The sequence below is a fragment of the Calonectris borealis genome, chromosome W (assembly GCF_964195595.1).
Source record: "Calonectris borealis chromosome W, bCalBor7.hap1.2, whole genome shotgun sequence".
Classification (NCBI taxonomy): Eukaryota; Metazoa; Chordata; class Aves; order Procellariiformes; family Procellariidae; genus Calonectris; species Calonectris borealis.
Genome location: NC_134351.1, coordinates 6576904 through 6594871, shown reverse-complemented (window position 1 = coordinate 6594871; position 17968 = coordinate 6576904). Strand labels below are relative to the sequence as shown.

At 37.0% G+C, this 17968-nt stretch overlaps 1 protein-coding gene across 1 annotated transcript in view; it reads right to left on the bottom strand.

The window, feature by feature from the left end:
* Positions 1 to 17968, bottom strand: part of LOC142074680 (GTP-binding protein Rit2) — a 174602-nt gene that overhangs the window by 100713 nt on the left and 55921 nt on the right. The window contains exon 3 of the mRNA XM_075135462.1: positions 813 to 886. Coding sequence (XP_074991563.1) covers positions 813 to 886 — 74 coding nt within the window. The remainder of the gene's footprint in view (positions 1 to 812; positions 887 to 17968) is intronic.

Here is a 17968-nt window from a genome sequence, read left to right as displayed (position 1 = left end):
GTTTCTAGGCTTATACTTCCTAAATCTTCTTTTGCTTGTTTGTTTTAAGGATCTACTGTCCTTGTTGACAGACTCATTCCTGTACAAGGTGCACATGCACTATGGAAACTCATGAAACTATCAAGCCTTCAAACAAAACCTGACACATACTTCAGGAAAAGATCAACCAGCTGCAACATTTTGATTAAACAAATAAAAATATTTTGAGGTGGAACAGGGGTGAACTAGGTCAGGTAGAAGGAATTGTTGCATTTAACTCCTTCTTTTGCCTTACTGGATGTGAAAATTAATTCCCTGACTGATGCTCACACATGCATATACACATTATACGTACACTGTGTGTTACTTTTGGCATTAAGATCTTTTCTTTATAGGTGAGCATTTGATGTTTAAATATAATGTGGGGAGGAGAAGAATGGTAACAAAATACTTGATCTATAAGTAGACCAGAAGATTCCTGTAATATACAGAAAAGCAGGAATGATAAACACATAAGACAAACCAACAACAGCATTTATTCATTCCATGATTGTGATAGATGTTTCTGTATACAAGAGAAAAAGAAACAAACAGCTTTTTATCTTCTACTCAATTAAATTTGTCTGTCTCTTCTGGTCAGATTTTGAAGTTCTGCTACACCACTGAAGCACTCCTTTAATCTTCTCCTTTGTTAATTCCTCAATGTTTTTCTGCCACTGCTCCCTTTATGTTTGAATAGGGAAGCTTGTTTCTAGCTCTGTGACCCATATATCTGAGGTTAAAATCTTTGGTTTTATCTCTGATTGAATGTTTCACATTGGGAAACTACTTACCTGTCCAGCAGTGTCTAGAATGTCCAAATAGGCTGGTTCGTCATCAATTCGGACTTGAGTTTTATAGGCATCCTCTGAAAAACACAGTGCAGTACGACTAAGCATAGGAGTGGCTCAGAGAATGGAAAATGAAATAGCTTTGCTAGTTTGGAGTAGGTTTTTCAAAAGCTCTCCAGTCTGACCTAACTTTGCTTTCTTTCAAGTCAAAAAGACACTTTCTGAAATCCTACCATCACTGCAAAGTATTAGCAAAAAGGCGTGATCTAGTCTTTTCTATTACACCACCTCAAAATATTAAAGAAGTAAATTTGCCTCTCTTTAAAAGGATAGCACCGACCATAGGTGTTGTTTAAGTCACAAAGTTTCGTAGGTGTTGTGTTGGTGCTATACAGCAGAGTCGTTTTTACTTACCACAATCACATTTCCACAGAGCTTTTCCAGCAAATAGTTTCAAGCTAAAGATTGTCTAAATTACTGGGATACTCTCCCTGTGGCTGAAGAGGGCTTCTGGCTCAGATATGTCAGAGCAACTAATTAGGACTCTGTATATCTCTGGAGAGAATGCAAATGGATTTTTTAAAATAAATTCTGTAATCAGTGTCCTCACATTCCTCATGGCTGGGGTGGAGGAGGGAAAACCTGTGCTTGGTGGACATGATTTTATCAAGCTAAATTTGGAAGGAGAAAACCAAAAAAAGTGAACTACTATTTCCATAAGCTGTTTTCCTCACATTTAAATTTCACTCTCATCTCAACATTCGTACTTCCGTCCTAAAGTTAAATACAGCTTAGATATCAGGCTATGTTTATAGTGGAAATAGTCTTGGAAATTATCTGTGTTGTTTAATTAAACAATAATGCATAGCAGCCTGAGTGGTTTTGGCGACTGATGTTATGCTTTGGCTGTGCATTGAGGTGTGAAGACAAGACAAGTGCATTTAATGCATCTGAGAAGTGTCATTAATCATCATGAGTGTATGGCTGGCCCTGTGCAAAGACTTAATCCTGCAAGCCCTGGCTGCCAGAGACCCTCAGGACTAGGCTCTCAATGATTACTGGGATAATATTGGGATTATACTATGGGATTATATTGCAGGTAGCTGGAATTCTCAGGACAGTCCAATTTGTACCCTTTATATCTTGCATCATATGATGCTTTATAAAAGCATGTAAAAACCTGGTTTCCACCTACACAAAGGAAACATTAAAGCATTCAGATATGAAGGATTCTATATGGCCCTAATTCAGCCCGCTCCTGCGCAGTCAGTGGCAGGCTATCTTTAATGACATCATCACATACGGTAATTTCTATGACTGTCCTGCTTCTTTTAGGCCTCAGTTCAGCAAATAACTTAGGCGCATGCCTTGCTTTAAACAAATACCTAATCCCATTGATATCAGGAGGACCCAGAGGCTTAAGTACGTGTATAATACATTGCCTTGCTGAGAAAGCCAGAGCACTCCAACCAGCATATGTTTCAGTCAATAGATCTCTTTCTAGGAATTGCTGAATAAGAAACTCCATGCCGAAGGGGGACCGTATAGACTCAAATAGGCTATTTACAGTTTGAGTAATCTATTATGGCACAACAATGATGGGTACAGTAGAATTTTTACCTTTTAACTAAAAATTAAAAAAAAAAAAAGAAAATACATAAAATCAAACGTGGTATTTCCTTCATGTAGATTCTATTAACACTATAATGTATTATTAGTATATTGCCATGCAGGTGAGTGCCGATTTGCATTACATTAATGCATACATAATTAACATATGACTTGCATATATTTAGCTTGCACTCTTGGCTTCGCAGCTGGATACTCTAAAGCCAATATGCCGTGGTCCTATTTCTCTCTTCACTTAGACCAATCTGAGTTTTAATACAGTAGCTTTAAAACAGTTAATGCAGAGAGACATTTGCATAGTTAAATTCAGCTTGGATAAAAATGAAACTAGGAATCTAGATAAATCCTGTCTTATTTGCTAAGGAAATGAATTAGGAGTTCAGAGTTACTAACTAAAAGACCCACTGGCCTCTGAATATAAGTTATAGCTTTCAGTAAGTAAACGTAAGATCTCTACGTCTAATTCCCTGCTGAGCTACACCAGGTGTACCCCGATATCATGCCACTGTAATCAGTGAAGTTTCAACTGCTAAAAGCTGGAGCGAGGTTATGTTTATAACCCTTTTACTTTGCAAAGGTAATACTGAATATACAAACCCATTGTGTTATTTTCATTTATTTCGTTTCCTCAAACTACTGACCTTAAAACACTTCACAAAGGTGTGCCAGAATCACTGTCCCATTTTCATTCTTACTATATGCTAACATCTTCTGTTGGTGGTAGTGAAACATATTCTATTCAGCATTTTCCAAGCACATGAATCTAAATGGTTTTCTAGGCGATTGTATTTGGAACATGCTTTTTACTTGTAGGATTTGCCTTTGCCCCAAGAAATGTAGAGATGAAACAGGAAGGAGATACGAATTTCCTTTGTAATATTCTCTCTCTGCATATATGCAAAAAGCAGGGTAGTACAGATAATTTAGAAAAGCTTAAAAATATCCTCAATTGGGGTGTGATAAGCAGGGGTATTCTCAACCTGTATTTGAATGGAAAATAGATGGGAGATTTATTGCTTAGTTTTCTTATGGCACTCACTTAAGAGGAAGTCCTAAAGCCTACACTTACCGCGGGAATTGCTATCTTGAGCCGACACCCTCATACCAGAGATCAGATCATAGCACCCACTTACGACCTATCAGCTTCTTAATGCTTGAGCACAACCAGTCTTTTGAGAAGCACTATCTTTTCATTTACTCTGTGTATTCACTGATCTCCGGGCTACTAGGACAATAAATTTTTCCAGTGCAGGAGGTAGAAGGAAGATGCATACATTAAAAACCTTGTTTCCCATCTCACGTCCTATAGACCAAGAAGACAAACTAAGAGTGGAAGAGCTGTACCATTTAGTTCTGGTCTACAATTAATACTTTTAAACTGGAATTTCATCTCAGGAAGTAATGAAAATAGAGCTGAGTGAGGGATTACATAGACAAACATCTTTATTTTACTCTGTTGGACTGTGGAGCGGAGGCGTTAACCTGGAAAGAAACAATCTCCGAGAGATCAAGAGTTGGATATGTCTGTATGTTGGACCCAGTTAACATATTTTTGTTTTATTAGTAGCTATAATGCTAAGCAGAAACCCCGGTGTCCTTCCTAAAGGATTTCAGAAGAGACGACTATGTGGCTAGTTTTTTTAGTCCAGGCAACATGGTAGACATTATGGTCATATTAAGGAAACAGAAACCCTGAGATCTGAGAGGAACATGCTGTTAACATGTGGGTAGAGAAGAACAGAAGTGAAGATGTTCCACTGAAATAGCATCTGAGTGTATATAAAACAAAGCAGGAAAGTATTCATCAGCAAACTCACTGTCTAATCTCCTCTCTTTAAAAATTATTCACATTATTACAAATGCTGTCTGGTATATTTACACTATTTACAGTGTTTGAGTACATTACATTTTCCTTCACCTAATTAATTTATAATACTAATATAACGCTCCCTTTAAAGTTAATTGGGAGCTGCTAAGCCACGTGTATCTGGATTTTACATCCTACAGCTCTAAGGACTGATATTTATTAAAAGGCCAAAATCCGGCTGCCATTTCAGTGAAGCATTAAGATAAGGTACAAAAAAGAGACGAGAATAATAATCAGACATCAGACAATAAATCAGACAATAACTATATTTCTTATATTAAGTTCAGCATTAGTCTTTTTCTGTGAGGCTAACAGTAAGGTCCCAGCTTTTGGTTTAGGTAAAATGCAGCAGAAAGATAGGGTATTATAAGAAAAAACTGTGAATGGAGTTCATTGATATTGCTGTGAGATATATCCATGATTCAAACACAGACTGCAAGAATGAGCATTTCGCACCAAAGCGAAAAATTAGATAAAAACTCCTGCATCCTTACAATCTGCATATGTGAATATATGAATATAGGAACTGGGTAGTTAAAATAAATAGCTGGTAAAACTTAATTATTAAAGAAAATTATTCTTTTTTTTTTTTCCATCTAGACTATGGGCTTCTTTAGGAATTTTATTTCCTTCAAACAATAAAAAAAAAATAAAAATAGGTAAAAATTTCAGCTTAAAACATTATACTACTTTGCTTTAATTATACTGACCATTTACTGTTTTCCAGGGTAGGAAACAAAAAAAAACAAAAAAAGCTCCAACTGTTTTCTGAATGGCACCTATTCTTTTTTATTGTTAATTCTTTCTTCCTTTACTGAATATCTTATTTAAACCAAGAAAAACTGTTTTTTTTAAAAACGCACTTTTAAACTTTTTTCTCTTAATTGTTTGATTGTCCTCTGCAGTATTATGAAAGAAAAGGACAAATTCTTCCTTAAGCCTTTTGTTATCTGTCTTTTTGTGTGTAAAATGAATACATCCTCTTTTTTCGGCTTTCCTCTTTTATAGGACATCATTCTGGAGACAGAAGTACAATAATTAATGCAAGGTTGTGTTGTGATCTGTTATCTTAGCACTGGAGAAGCTAGATTCATAAAAAATATATCAAAGCCCTTTTTCAGCTACGAGCAGGTAACTGCTTCATGACAAATAGATTTGGATGGTGTACAATTTAAAGGGGAGTTGGAATGGGTTTTTCATTCGGCATTACAGACATGTTCCAGTTCCTGAAATATAGGTCAGCTGCTTCTTTCCTTCATTTGTTAATTCTGCTTATATTCTTTCTAAATAAATATTCTCTCTTCTTCTCTGTCTTATAGTCTATCAATTGCAGTTAAAACCAATCTGATTCTCACATATATAGACGAGCCAAAATATATTTTATTTGGCTAAGGGGGTGCCAAACCAGCAGAAGGAAGTCCAAGCTTAGTCAGCCACACCTGGAGTTCTGCCTCTCGTTCTCCCTGTGTGCCAAAAAGACATCAGGAGACCCAGCTCTTGGTATGCTTAGATTATCTGCTACATACACATTTTAATCCAGAGATGCTCCTGAATGTAGGATGATCATGAGTTTCTGGCTGGATGAGTGCTGTTTCTATTTACAACAAGGAATTTTTAAATAAAAAGAGAGTGGATGAACAGGGACTTAAACCACTGTTACCAACCACTACACATAAACTCCTATTTGAGATAAAAATATGCATGTCATAGGAATTGCCCATCAAAATACATTGGTCTTACAATTTCCCCTAGCATATAATTATTTTCCTGGAGTATGAGTGTTTTATAATTTGGGTGAACATTGCTATCAGCATTTTGCAGACAAGGACACCAAGTCACAGAGGTTGCGTTCCTATGAGCTATGCACACATGATAAGCAATGAATGGCTTAGAATAGTAGAATTGACAGATTTGATTGCCTTTTATTCTGTAAATACTCATGTAGATAGAAGTACCCTTTAAAATAAGACAAGTAGGAAAACTAGTACTAAACTGGTACCTAGGATACTTAAATATCCCATTTCCAGTTCTGCCTAGTGTTACATAATTCTAGATTATACCAGCAATTAAGAATACTTCAGATTATTCTTTCCAGTGCTGCTGCTTTTTATTTCTCAGCATTGAACTGCGTTTGCCATTATGCTGTCATTTGTTTAGCTTTGTCAGGTCTTTCTTCCAGGTTTTGCTCAGTTTTGTGTTAACAGCACAAGTTGCCTGCTCCCGCCTATAGAAGTGATGGTAACAGACAACATCGTTCTAGGCAGAAGAATCTTGCTAATTTTTTGCTGAACAGAGAAAAAATGACCTTTCCAAACTGGCTTTCCAAACCCACAGATAGAAACTCTTTCTTCAGTCACCACATGCTTCGAACATCTCTGCTGTTTCTATGAAAGAGAAGCAGGTAAGTAATGCAGCATTTAATACAGATAGTACCTCTCTGCTAGCCTTATTCTTGTAAAAAGACTATAGTGTAGGCCTTGAGAAAATTAAAATAATCTGAGAAAAAACAAAGCATTAGTCATGTTAAGTGCTTATTGTAAAAGGAATTCATACATTTATTCATTATACATTCAGTTGCATGATGAGAAACACAGCACTTTCTATCTTTCAGTTTTCATTTTAGCATTCAAATTACCATAAACATATTTTCAGATAAGATATTAAACCAAGGTCTTGGCCACGTACATCTTCAGAAAAGATTCTGTAATGTTGTTTTCAAATGGCCTTGCTAAATTCAAATGCATATTACTGTTGTACATTCCACCTCTCCTTATTAATTTCTATTGAAGATGCAATTCTTCGTTTCCCTTATTTAGCCTTTGTTCAGCATTATGACATGCTCTTAACTAACTACTGTGTTCTGTTTTAGAGGTTCTTATATCTTCAGAGGCACATAAAAACAAATCCTTGAGTGTTCATAAGATAATTCATGATTTCAAGGAGTAAAGATGCAAATAGAAATACAAGGTACTCCTACTTTCTAAGTCTGAAAACAAAAGAGCAGAACAACTCATAACTTCTAGTTGATTTTGTTCTCCTGAAACAAGCAGTGCTAATATCTTCAGTAGAAAGCAGAAGCATAACTAGACTATGCCCAGTTCCTCAAACAAACCTCTGCACTTAATCCTGTTACCATCAACGAAAAGTGGTGCCTAAATACCTGAGGGGGACAGGGCCTAAGTTACCTGTTGAGCATCCAGAATCGTTGCAGCGTAATAAATATTTAAGTTTAGGCCCAGTAAGTCCCATGCAGTCTGACTATTTGTTATTAGTAGTTTTTAACTGAGCCATCTTCATTGCCATACACCCGTCTCACTCCTTTAACTTAGGCTCTGGATGCCATTGACCGTACTCTGTCTGCATCTGGTTACAATAATAAAACTAAAAGCTTCCTCAACCTAATGGGTATTCTGTTTGGTTCTCACCTCACTGCAGTGCTCCTCTTTTAATGCCATTATGTATCTGTCTTAAAACAGCTGCTCTCAAATTAAGTTTCTCCCTCTTGTTGGGCTGCCTAATGTTTCAGATCTGTGCTCTGCAGGGCAAGACTGATAACACACAGCTGCTGGAGGAGCCTGATTGATTTTCAGCTTTGGGTACTTAGATGGCAGTTTTCTCGGTGACCTGAAATGCTCTCAGTGCCTTCTAAATTGGGAAATGGGTTATCTTTCTGTCTTCTTTTTTTTTTTTTTTTTTCCCCCCAGTTGTACGTATAGATATGTACAAGCACCTCTTCTTCAATGTCAGCTCGCAGTTTCATTACTGTGGTACCTTTTCATTCTCTGCTGAAAAGCAGGGCAAGCAAAAGCAACTTAATCTCACTTAGTCTGTGGTAGGCACAAAAAAGAAACGTTATCTGTGCTCTAAAAGGTTTTGTGTGAACAGAAATCTGAGAGAATTGAACTTTGAGTCAGTTAAATCTGGTTTGTCTTCTCCCTTTGGGTCCTCATTATCATGATGTTTGCTAACAAAACAGTTGGAAAAGGAGATAATGGCCTGGGTGGCTTTCAAGAAGAACCAAAATTAAGAGTGATATTGTTGCACAAAGTGTTGCATGGGAGAAGTTTTCATCTACATTTACTCATCAAGAAGGAGACAAAGCACAATGTACAACAGAAAATTCAAGGCAAGATATCCATTTTCAGGTGAAGAAGGTTAAAAATGTAAGACCTAAGTGGCCAGCAAGGCAAACACATCGCTACATTCTCTGGTCGTACAGCACCTTGCACACAGTCAGATCTCTGTCATCAGGGCTCAAAGTTTTTATATGGTGCAAATAAATTATAACGGTATATGTGAACATAACACCTTCAGTCTGCATTCATGGTAGCAAATGCTCCACAGAAATCAATCAAAGCCATCCACCATTTATAACAATAACTGACTACAAGAAACACCTTCTCCACTACTACTTGCCTTCCATACACTGAAGGCTTTCACACTGTTGACTTGGGTGCATCATAGTCCTTTTACTTCACTTCCGACTCAATATTCTGACACAACAAGTCAACAGATCCTTCTGCATCAAGTACTGATATTTATCCATTCCCATGAGGTGCTTCATTATAAGGAGATTAGACATATACACATACGTATGTGGTTTTATGTGTTTGTGCATTAGTATCTATGTACCTACGTATACAGAGAGAGACATGTAAGACAGAGTATCTGAATGTGTAAGAAGAGAGTATCATAAATTAATCCCTATGTGGAGCACCTGCAATGTGTAAAGCTACTTATCTAGTCCTGAAAAAATTCAGGACCAGGAGCAGATTGAAAATTAAACACACAAAAATCTAATACAAATGGCTTCTGCTGTAGAAACATAGGCTATTTTTATACTACTACACTATATATTAATTTTTTACTATTTGCAACATTTTATTTTCTAGTTGCAGATATGTATTTTCCCCCGAAAATGTAATTATTAATAAAAGTAAAATGCATGCTCAGAAGAGCCCATGAAAAACAGAATCGTTAAGAGTTCTGATCAAGTTCTAACTACAATTCATATAACCAAGATGAAGCCTAGAAAACAATGTGCCCCTCTTCCTTCTTTCCCATAAACATATGGATGGAGAAGCTGATTACATTTTTATATTACAACATATTGTGAAATGTAGGATTCCCCTGGATGTAGAATAGTCACCTCCTATAAATGTCATCACCTCAGCTTCTGCAAAGAGGCTGAGATACAGCAGAGATTTGGATAAAAGACTGACAAAGTCTATCTGAATAATTTGGCCTAAGAACTAGGCAGTGACTATCATTCATGATGCAAATGCTGTTAACAAAGCCACCATTTATGATTTTATTCTGCAAGCATGCACAGATGTGACTAAATTTATATAAACAATTATAAAGGATATGACTTCCTGCCCAGAAAACTTACTCAGCTCTTCTTCAAACCTTGTACTACAGTCCTTCAAACAGGTTAAATTTTGCTTATAAAGTGTCCCACCCATATGAATAAGACTATTCAAGTGACAAATATTTTTCTCAGAACCAGCTCTCAAAAAGAAAATATGATTTCTTATAAATGTTAACATTTTTGCAAATCAGGGCTAAAGATAACTCAGGCAAACCTTTGCCATAGCACTTTCTTTTCTGTTAGAAACCACTTGCAATATAGATAATGCTACTAATATTTAATAAAGGCATATCATTACTTTTTCTGCTTCCAGAAAAATGTCATTTACTTCAAAGATGTACATGAACAAAGTGAACAAAGTACTCCTGTTTAATCAAAACATGATAATTAACAGGAGTCCAAGTACCCTTATATTGGGGAACAAGAATAGCAGGTAGCAATTTCACTACTCTTTCAAGTCCAGGATTGTGCTGCTGAGTGGGAGGATCTGACAGCTACGAATTCACTTCTTGTCATTTCAGGGGGAGTAATTAACAAGTTGACTACACCTGCGTGGCTATTAGCCTGGATGGTGCCTTGGATTTAGTAAGGTGTAGATGGCTGCCGGCTTCCATGAAAGAAAGGTTAATGGAGACATTTGTCCTGTGATGAAGAATTTTGAATTGAGCATGATAAATCATCCACCTCTAGGAAACTATAACATGAGTGTCTCTTCCAATTTCAAAAATCATTTAAGGAACATTTGTACAAATCACTTTACACAGGGAATAAGTAAGCAAGTTTTCCACTGGTGACCCTATTTACGGGCTGCAAGTCTCACTTCAGCTCCTTCTTAGTTCATTATCCTAATCATAATTATCATCACTGTATGTGGGTTGTGATACCTATAACAGAACCACTGGGCTAAAGCCACAGGTGTTCACTCCAACTTCAGTCAATAATTCCCAGGACCTTTGAAACTCCTCAGTTGCCACATAACGTGACATTCCACCCTGCTTTAGCCCTAAGAACCTAGGCTTTCTTTACAGTATTTCACATTTGAGAGCATTATTCATGACTAACTTGAGATGCAGATGTTAGGGTGAGATGAATCATGCTCTAGAACTTCAGTACATTTATGTTATGAATTAGAAACCGCAACCTGCATGTGACTTCACTGTGGTTTATAGTTCTGGATAAACATACAAACTCTCCTGCCTCAATGTCACCAGCCAGATGGACACTTTGCTCGCCCTTAAATCCAGTCAGGATCTATAGACTAAGAGCTGAATTCCCCAGATTATTAGAGTGGCTCAATCCAATGAAAGCGTGTATATGAAACGCTACTAAAAACTCTACAGTTGTTAAGAACCTAAGAAGGAGCTGTTGTCCCAATTTTCTGAGAGGTCAGTGTTGGGAGTATCACTGTAGGCCTGAAGGGAAGCCTGAAGAGCTCAGCTCTGAGAATAAGCTCTTGTGTGATAAGAAGAAGCACTCTTCAACTCCTTTTGCCACTTCAGTTTATTAGGTGGATCAGTTAAAGACTTGGTGAATCAAAGCAGTGGGTGAGGATTGTTGGATTGAGTCAAATCAAAACCACTGGTTGCTGAGATAGAGGTCTTCTGCCTGTATGAAGCTGATATGAAAAAAAAAAAAATAGCCTATGTTGTGTAGAACAGACAAAAATATTTTAACAATGGTTTCTATTCTTGGCTTACTCTTTCCTGATTCTGAATGTGATAGATAACATTATGAAAGAATTCTAATACAATGGTTTCATTATTATCATTATTACTAATATTACTGTTATTAAACAATATACCACAGAAATGTTTTGATATTGTCACAGTTATGAGAAAAGGCTTTTTTTCCTTCCTCAATTTTGATCTGGCTAATCAGTGCTTAAGAATAGCAACCACAAGGTCACACTTCTATACAGTTTTTAGTTATTTTTCTTCTCTCTATGTTTAGCAGATATGCAATTAAACTCAGAGGTTTCTAGGTGGAGTAGAAGGGTTATATACTGTGCTTTGATCCTCCATTGACACTTTATTCAGTGGAGAAGAAAGGATGGCCAAGGCAGGAATATATCTTACTTCTAACACAAAGAGAGTTAATGGAGGATAGAAAATAATAAGTATGAACCATTAACAGTTAAGCGGTATTAGAGCTTTTTTGCACGCGAACACGCAACATAGGTCTCTCATGGCAACACACAAGAGAAACACTTTTCTCTCCTGTTCCAGCCATGGTAGGCAGATGTTGGGCAGAGATGTCTGAGGAATAGAGTTGTTCATCTGTTTGCTTGCTTTCAGAAACAAAGGAGAAAGGGAAGTCAGATCACTGGCCAGACTATCAATTAAGGTCATTCAGATTAGGTAAATGCTCCAAATGAGAATATAAAAAGTAGAGCCACAGAAGATCAACAGTCCATCTAATCCATTTTCCTCTTTTGGAGGGTGACCAATAGCCCAGGAAATCCTACAAAGATTTTTGGCATATTCTCTCAGCTTCCAGTTATTTGCACTTCAAGAGCCCTTCTAAACGGGAAGCAGCATCTTTGTTTTTAACAGCCCTTGATGGATTTTTTCCCTCCAATAGTTTACCTAAGTATTTTTTGAATCCATCTACATTTTTGGCACAGATAATTATCCCCATTGTCTTTAAGAACAGAGGTCAACTTAGGAAGGAATTTTGGCTCACAGGCTGATGTCTGAGAGTAATTCTGCATGAGATGGTTGACTCAGTTTTCACATCTTACCTGTCCCAGAAATAAAAGGATCTCTTTTCTCCTCTTTCGTCCCCACTTATACTCCCATTTCCCCATAGGTGGTTCTACACTATCCCTTTTGCCACTTTTTGAGCTTGCTGAATTGTTTTTACTAAAATGATTAAACTCACTAACCTGGTAGACAACTATTCTGTGTCGGGGTGGCTTAGTTTTCTTCTGGACTACTGTTGAATCAGCCTGCAAAATTGTCTAATGAATGCCAGAGAGCCAATAAGGCTGGGAGAAGGGCAGAGATGAAGAGTGGGACTTCCTTCTTTTCCACACGAATGAGTTGTTAGATTTCGGCTCATCCCATCTCGCAAAACTACAACCTATTGCAGAGCCTCCAAAGTCTATTCCTAGTAGGTGATAGTTCATGCATCATTCCTTGTTCGTGATTTAGGGTAAAGAAATTAGACAGCTCTACACTAGGTCTCCTCTGTACACTATTTCCTTCCCTGAGACCTCACCGTGTGCTGCCGAGACTCATAACGGTAGCTGCTGCCTGGTACCACTGTGGCTGAAGTGAATCTGCTAGCATAGCTTCTGCGTTATGTTTTCTAAGGGCATGAGTGATGGACACAGACAGACAACTGCATTTCCAAGACTGATGAGCCTAAATGCTCATCAAGGTGTTCTGATTAACCTCCAACCTTCGAGCAGCTGTTCGGTGAAATGAGAGGGAGCAAATGACAAGTGTAGGAACAGCTCTCAGGGCCACCTACTCCCTAGAAAGACGTAAGACTGCATTTGGGTGTCTGCTATTGTTTCTATCAGAGATATTAGCAAAGGAAAATTACTAGATTAAGCACTGTTTCCCAAGTTTCTGAAAATGCTAAGTGACAGTGAGCTGTCACCTGGTGTAAACAGCCCTGAAATAATTGCATGATGAGTTGCATTTAGAAGAAAACATGAATGTGACAAAGCAGTAGCAGACACTGAGTGTACGTCCAGGATTTTAGATGTGATTCATCTTGACTATGGACAGGGAAATGTAATTGGTTGCTTTGGCTATTTCTTACATGAAGTCTGCAAACTGTTTAGGACTGAATAATTGGCTTATTAAAGCAAAGTCCCAAGAAAAAAAACGTTTAACAGCAGAGCTAGAGACCACGTATCTGAGTAACACAACATATTTAGAATGGGGCCAGACTGTTTCATTAATGAGGAAAATACTGAAGTTCTCAACAGAGGAAGGGGTAAAAAATCAAAGATCATCTTGAGCTGAAAATGCATCTAAGTTAGAGGATATAGCTCAGACTGAAGTGTTGAGAGATGATCCAACTATCATTAATCTGCTCTTTAGAGGGAAACTACCAACTTTACAAATAATCCTTCCCAAGAGAAATGGGATTTTTTTTTTAATCAATTTGTTTTCATCATAGAGAGAAAGATCTGCTATGGTTTTCCAGTCTCCATTCTCCATGGCTTCAAATAATTTCTATTTCCCTCCATGGCAGGATATAATAACAACACTAAGCAGAAGGTATTTTGTTGCCTCACTAACTGAGCAGCTTAGGCACTTTTTGCATTCTTAATTTCTTAGTACTACTCCCTCCTCTTCTATTCATGGGGTTTTTTTAATCTTACAGTGGGAGCACCTACGTTGCTAGACACATGCCAATGTTCTCCTTTCTTTTGCCACCTTAACAAGGATTCTGCATGGCAAGTCTCAATCTGCATTTTCCTCCCTTCACTGCAGGACATCTATCCAGACACTCAAGAGATATCATCATGATCTGTGAAGGCTCTTGTTCTGACAAGCTGTCAGGCAAGGCACTGCAATTCAGATTCAGGCACCTATGTTTAGACAGTTACAAAATATGTGTCTAAATGCAAGGTAGGGATCTACAATCCCCTTACACCTACTGGAAGTATAGACTCTATTCAGTTGCCCACACATGACTCTTGCTATTTGATACGCTCTCAGGAATCTTGTCTGGCTTTCCTTTACCGGACTAGAAGGGCTCTGGTGCCCCATAGGTCCTGTGTCACATCCACAGGGGGCCAGATGATGATGACACAAGTCCTGTGGGAGATCACAGCATTCTGGATCAGGAACCCAAACACAAGCAGGATACTGTAGGACATCTCAAATGGCTCTCGAAGCCTGTGATAAGGGAAATGAACAAAGACCTAAATCTCCACTCCACTCCTATATCTCCCTGAATCCCACAAAACCAGAAGCTAGATACACAGCTCATGTGCAGGCATTTTAATTTATGTGTCTGAATGTAAGACTTAGTCCTAACATAGTAGGCATAATCTCTGTTTGCTCTTCTTCATGCACATAAGTCAAAATGCTTTATACCGAAATATTAACCTCTTAATGTGACGTATGATGCAGATAATACCAACAGATAGAAAAATGAATACTAATAACAAAACACGGGTTTAGGATTATGGTTCAAATGCATACACGTGTAATCTTATATATTCTCCATTTCTCGTTTTAAATTATGATGAATACAGAACACAAACAGGCAATTTAGCTATGTCTACGCAATCAGTCTGACTACCCTTGGAGACAGTCTTTGAAGACAAATTGTACTGGTTCCAGTCTCAGATAAGGCTACTAAATGGGTATGGAGAATGATGAATGAAAGACAGTGGTGACTATTTATTTATCAATCATATTATTTTGTCAAAAACAAAAATTTTGGAGCTCAAATCCAGTTCTGGCTTGTTCAGTCCAATCCAAATGTTTTACCTTCTACGGACAAATGAGAATGAGAATGAAATTAGGGATGGAGTATACACGTCTTAGATAATAGTAGAAATGATCTAGAAACCTTTTGTACCCTAACATTGAATTTGAATAGTACTTTTATGGCAAGATGTCCCTCTCCTGATCTAGCAGATGTGTCCCATCTTTGTCTTCTTTCACTCTGTCATTACTAATGAGTTCGTATTTCCCTTGTTTTGTCCTTTTTCATTTTTGTGCCTTGAAAACAGATATAATATTCTTTACCACACAGATATTTTTTGGTACGCATTATACAACCTTAGAATATTTTCAGTCACATTTTATCTCTTTTCTCAAATTCACCCACGCATTTCCACCATCTTATTAAAGATGAGTTTAAATGTGTTTTATTTGATGCATTGGTGAATGCATTACTTCGTCAGGAAACCTCATGGAAATTCATGTGCTTAATGTTAAAATGCCTCCCATCCCACACCCATTTCAATTAAAGTGTGACATTGACACAGCCTTAATATCCTCAACTGCTCATTTGACACAATCTCATGCAGTGATATCTCACCAAAACAGGAAGCTGCTTTCGCATCTCGTTTGCATTATGTATTCATTTTAAGATTAGTCACATGGCTAATGAACATCTTGGAGGCTGTCCAGTTTGCTACACTATGTCATGCTTCCTTTTCTGCCGCTCTACTTGCATTAACTCTCTTTGATATTGCCAAAGACTGTAGAGTGTAAATTGCTCTTATCCATTTGTTCCAGAAAATGATCACATCCACTGCCACTTGGAAATTGTTCCCATTGTTGATTACAATTAAATATTAAATGTGCGCTGAAATAATTTCATTTTCATGAAGTGCTAACCTCTGAAATTTTGCCCACATACAGCCTAATACTAGAAGAATTTCCTCCTTCCCCTCCCCATTTCCTTACAAAAATAATATGCTTCTGTCTCAAAATTCTGAACCACAACGTTTGTAGCAAGCCTAAAATACAGTCATTATTCCCACTTTATTTTGAAGTGGCAATAAACTCAAAGTGACAGCATTAAAATTAGCACTTCAGATAGCATTTAACTTTTTAATCAATGTTTACTGTATATTTTAAACAAATACTGACACATCTATTTGTGTATTTATGTATACGCACATTTGTTTATGTCTGTATATAATGTCTGCAGTCTGAGTTTCTCAAGATTTTATCGGCTTCTCCAAGCTAAGACAACTAGCTAAAATAAAAGACAGTTTCATACATCAGAAGGGACCATTTATTGTAGTCATTTATTTTGACATTGTATGTCTGATCCACAGTGTACAGATGACTTCTCTGAATAAAATCCTATTGGAACAAAAATGCACCACTTATTTAAAAAAAAAAACAAACCCAAACAGAACAAAAAGTAGCCTCTTCCCCCAAATAAATCCATACTAGTCTTTAAAAAAGTCTTCAACTCAAAAAAGTGTTGGACTATCTATCACCACATCCAGGAAATTCTTCAAAAGTATAGATACACCTTCTATAAATGATAAAAACAGAAGGGAAAACATGTAAATAAGTCTAAATCTATTTGCATAGCTCTTTTAGGATCAAAATTAACACATTTGAAATGTATGTATTTGACATACAAATCTATGAGCACATATATAATGTAGCAACTGAAATATCCTCTCAACAAAAATTCTGCATAATCTCACAGTAGCAGCAGCTTTCTGTGATCAAAAAGATCCCCCGTAATCTTTCAAAAATGTCAGTGGATAACAGAAAAAAAGTTCTAAGTACAAAGCACCATTATATTGGAATTGTATATTTCTACTATATTGCTAGAGTCAGTGTAGAAAGGGAAAACTCTAATGCATTAGTAACATTATCTTGAACCACAATGAAAAGGAATGACAGGGAAAAACTATGTTCCTAGGGACTGTCACGATAAAGGGAAAAATAATGCCTCTGGATTTTTAAAGCTACATGATTATTACTGCACGATGTTTAGGATAAATTCCTAAATGTGTTTTTGGAGGGAAGCAGAAGTGGGAAGGAGAACATTGGCAGCATATTAAAGTGAAAGGACTGCTCTGTATTCTCTGGTCAGTAATAGTAAGCAGTTTTCACCATAGCCTCATGTTGGACGAGACAAAAGAGAAATATATTCTCATCTTTAGATTCCCTTGAAAGCTCACTGTCTTATCAGTTTACAGATGAAGTATAACATAAAAATAAAATAAGGAGAAAAAAAAATCTTCCAAAAATCTTCAAAAGTCAATTTCCCATGGCTATGCTTCTATGGAGCAAGGAATAGGTCAGGACATGAAATGTGATCTTTATACCAAAAGAATCAAACTTCAGAACATTTCGTAGAATTGAAAAGATTTGGGCTTTTATGAAATAAAATATGAAAACCTGTTGGCAGCCATTTATTTTCAAGTCAAAGCAAACACTATTGTAGATTCCTTGTTTCAGCTTTTTTATGTGTTCCTAACTGATCATACAGGAAGGTTTTGTGGATCCTTTGTACGGACTGAATGGTTTGGTTCTGCTTTTCAACTAGAATATCAACCAGATTATACCAGTCCTATGCTCATGTGCTTTGGGAATGGTTTATTGTCCCCTGTCTTCTTTACCTAGATGCAAATGTATTTCACAAGAATCTACAGAGATGAAAAACAGCTGAAATTATTATTCCACTCCCATGTCAATGCTTAAGGTGGACAATGAAATGTTAAAATGGACAAAGTTGTTATAAACATTTAGTAGCCCCAGGGGTCGCTGAAGTCTCTCCTGTAAAACAGAAAGTGATAGACTTCAGGGATTTAAAAGACTATGATGTTATTTAAAAAGGCCC